The sequence below is a fragment of the Egretta garzetta genome, unplaced genomic scaffold (assembly GCF_000687185.1).
Source record: "Egretta garzetta isolate BGI_Z169 unplaced genomic scaffold, ASM68718v1 scaffold567, whole genome shotgun sequence".
NCBI lineage: Eukaryota > Metazoa > Chordata > Aves > Pelecaniformes > Ardeidae > Egretta > Egretta garzetta.
In genome coordinates this window covers 327,119-330,188 of record NW_009260348.1, presented here as the reverse complement: position 1 = coordinate 330,188, position 3,070 = coordinate 327,119, and the positions used below count along the sequence as shown (strand labels likewise).

At 47.8% G+C, this 3,070-nt stretch overlaps 1 protein-coding gene across 1 annotated transcript in view; it reads left to right on the top strand.

Moving 5' to 3' along the window:
• The first annotated feature begins 6 nt into the window (after positions 1–6).
• The window catches only part of HOMER3 (homer scaffold protein 3), a 23,980-nt gene continuing 20,916 nt past the window's right edge, over positions 7–3,070 (top strand). The window contains exon 1 of the mRNA XM_035898201.1: positions 7–202. Within this exon, the coding sequence (XP_035754094.1) occupies positions 198–202 (5 nt within the window). The 5' untranslated portion in view covers positions 7–197. The remainder of the gene's footprint in view (positions 203–3,070) is intronic.

Here is a 3,070-nt window from a genome sequence, read left to right as displayed (position 1 = left end):
CTCGGGGGGTGCTGGGCGTTTCGGGCCGACGGCCGAACTAGCAAGATTTCCAAGTGAAATTCCGGAGGAAATTTCAAGAGCATCCGGATCCGGAGAAAGACAGAAAGAAAGAGGAAGGGAGAAATAAATCAAAACGTGGAGAGACCGAGGCAGCGGAAGAAAGGACGGGAGAGACAGAAGCTGACACCCAGGCAGAGATGGGGTGAGACTGGCAGTTTATTATTCTTGAATTGCTTTTATTATTCATGGCCGCTGAGCTATTTCTTAAGGTAATTGCGAAAGAAATGAAGGTTCTAAATGGCTTTTTTTTTCCCCCCCATTGCAAGCTTTAAAGTTGAGGCTTGCTTTTTATTTTATGGGTTAGAAAGCGGGAAGCTGCAAGTCTCTGCAACTTCTTTAAATAAACTCGTGTGTAAGGGAAGCCTCTAGTGATCTACATGTTGTATGAAATCCAAACTGGGAGGCTGGGTGGGAGGACTGGAGCTGGGTTGTGGTCACAAACTTTTGGAGAAGTTAGAAATCAGGGATTTTGTTTGACTGTTGTGAGTTCGGTGTTCAATCCAGTGGATCCTGCTTGCATTTCTAAATGAATAAATAGCTGACTGAAAATCCCTGGTGACTTAGCTTATGATCCCCCTCAGATCTTCCAAGAGTGAAACAACGCTGCATGGACGTGGCAGTGGATTTTGGTGTGGAAATAGGAGCTTAGTCTGGTATTTAATTTATGTCCTAGTTACAAGTCTCAGTCGTGTAACTTTAAGGACCTTACGTATTGCTGTGAGTTTCTTGTGCAATAAACTCTTTGGGGCTGTTTGAAAGCACAGCGGATCTGTGGGAAGCCTGTCTGATCCACTCCCTCCAAACGTGTGGGTTTGACAACGCAAGAGAAATAAGTAACGTTCTCAGTGGCTTGTTTTCCTTTTGCTGATTTTCCTTTTGGACTATCTAGATAAAATGATTGAACAGGCAGCCACAGATTCCAGAGGCAGAAAAGGTAGAGGAGAAGAATCAAAAGTGACAGCAGCGTGAATCTGGCATAGACCCTTTGAAGCTGGCAGAGTATGTGCTGATCCAGGTTAAATCAGAAAGCACCCCTATTTTCCTGTCGCTTTTCCTGTGATCCACAAAGTTGCTGTAAAACTTCTAGAACTGCCAGGAAGGGTTTAACGAGGAGATAGCTTGGGACTAGCACTTTGTTAGAGCTAGTGGATGAATCCTTCTTGGACCTAGCGCAGGGACACCCAGCAGCTATGGGATTTCTTCAGAGGATCACCAGCTCCCGTAGGAAATGCTGAGACAGCGTCACCATCTCGCTCTGCTTGGACGTCGCTGTGGTGTAGTAGCAAAACTATTGTTGACCAGAGGTGACATTTCCACCCCAAATTCCTGATTTCCACTTAACTCCTGGGGTGGAAGTGTCCTTTTGCTTGTGCATCGATCACATGGGGTTATTGAGTCGCTTTCAGCAGCGTTTAGGTTACTCTGGATGCAAAACAGATGAAAAGCGCATCACCTCTTACACTCTGGCGGCTGACTTTAGTTAACTTATTTTTCAAGCAGGGATTCTGGTCTCATTCCTCCATATTAGATTTGTTTGTAACATCACGCTCTGGTTTTCATGGATAAAGTCTCGTGGGCTCCTTTGTATCCGCTGTACTGTGCGTGTTAATGCATTAGCACTCCCTCTCCGAAGAGGACAGTTGTAAATAACACTTGATCCTGAGGGAAGTGAATTTACTTAGGTCCTAGCTGAGTCTTTGGTGGACACTTGGGTTTCTCGGACTCTTTGCCGATAGCATTGTCAAATGTAACTACAGGTAGATGCAACTTCACCGGCTGCTAATTCGAGCAGTATAGAGTTTACCCTCTTGTCACATACATCAAGCGACTGAATTCCCCCACTCTTCTCTCTGCTGTCATCCCACTGACCTCTGCTAAACCCACAATTTGAACCAGCCTTGTCAGGGGGGCTGCTGGTTGTGCTTTTGGAGCTCTGGCAAGGGCAGGTTGAGAACACCAGCAGATCTCAGGGACTTGTTCTAGTGAAGCTGGGCAGGCATCTGTGCCTGGAAGTACTACGGCTCCTGTAGATTATAACGAAGATGCAGAGGCAGAATGTGTTGGAGGCACGGAGCATTTTGAAATGTGCTTGTATCTCTGCTTCTCTGGTTCTAATTATTACTGGACATATTTTCTGGAATGCATAAAGAATTACTTGGCTGCAGCCTGGCTGTGCTGGGGTTTTTAACTTTAATTGCTGTACAGACTTGCAGCAACGGGTCTGTGTGTCTCAAAAGAAAGAGCTGCTGAAGCTTAGTGGCAGAAGTAACAGTTGTCCCAGGAAGGTGAATGCACAGATTGTGCTGTAGACACCCAGTAGCATTAGTGTTCAGCAGCCAAGATGCTCTACAGATAGAGACTGGATTCCAAAAGAGAAACAAAAAAAATCTCTGAGCTGTGTTGTGTCTTTAAATGCCCTTGATGCCCTGTCTCCGTGCCTGACCTTGCATGCTTGTCGCTGTTCCCCACGCTGATCCAAGAGGAGCGCATTCAGCCAGGATTCCTTTGCTGCCCTTTATCTGCAGACAGGCCATGAGGCAGCTGCTTTTCATTCCTGTGCTAAGCCCTGCCGGGTAATCTCCTGGGAGCTGGAGGAGGCAGAAGGGAAAGCAGCCCCTAGCCAGCTCCCATTGCTGGGGCCACTCAGCTCCACCTTCCCTCCGTGGCTGTGGGGTCGGGCTGGCCTCCTGCAATCCCACCTGGACGCTCACAGCATCTATGCATTTTCCCCAAGGTGACATTCTGCAGCGCAGAATGAAAGCAAAGCTGCAGCTAAGGGGGCTTGAAAACCTGCCCGGTGTTTAGAACAGAGGGCTGGGAATCGGTCCTCCCAAACTTTGTTCCCAAAGCAGTTCTGCAGTTCAGTGTCTGACAATCAGCGTCCTGGGGGCTTGTGCCCAAATGCTGGGCAGGCAATACCAAAGCATGCTCTCTGCACCCATTTGCAGTGAAGCAGTAGTTCCCGTAGGCTCTGGAGAGAGTTACACCCAGTCCCTGGCTGAGGGGAAGG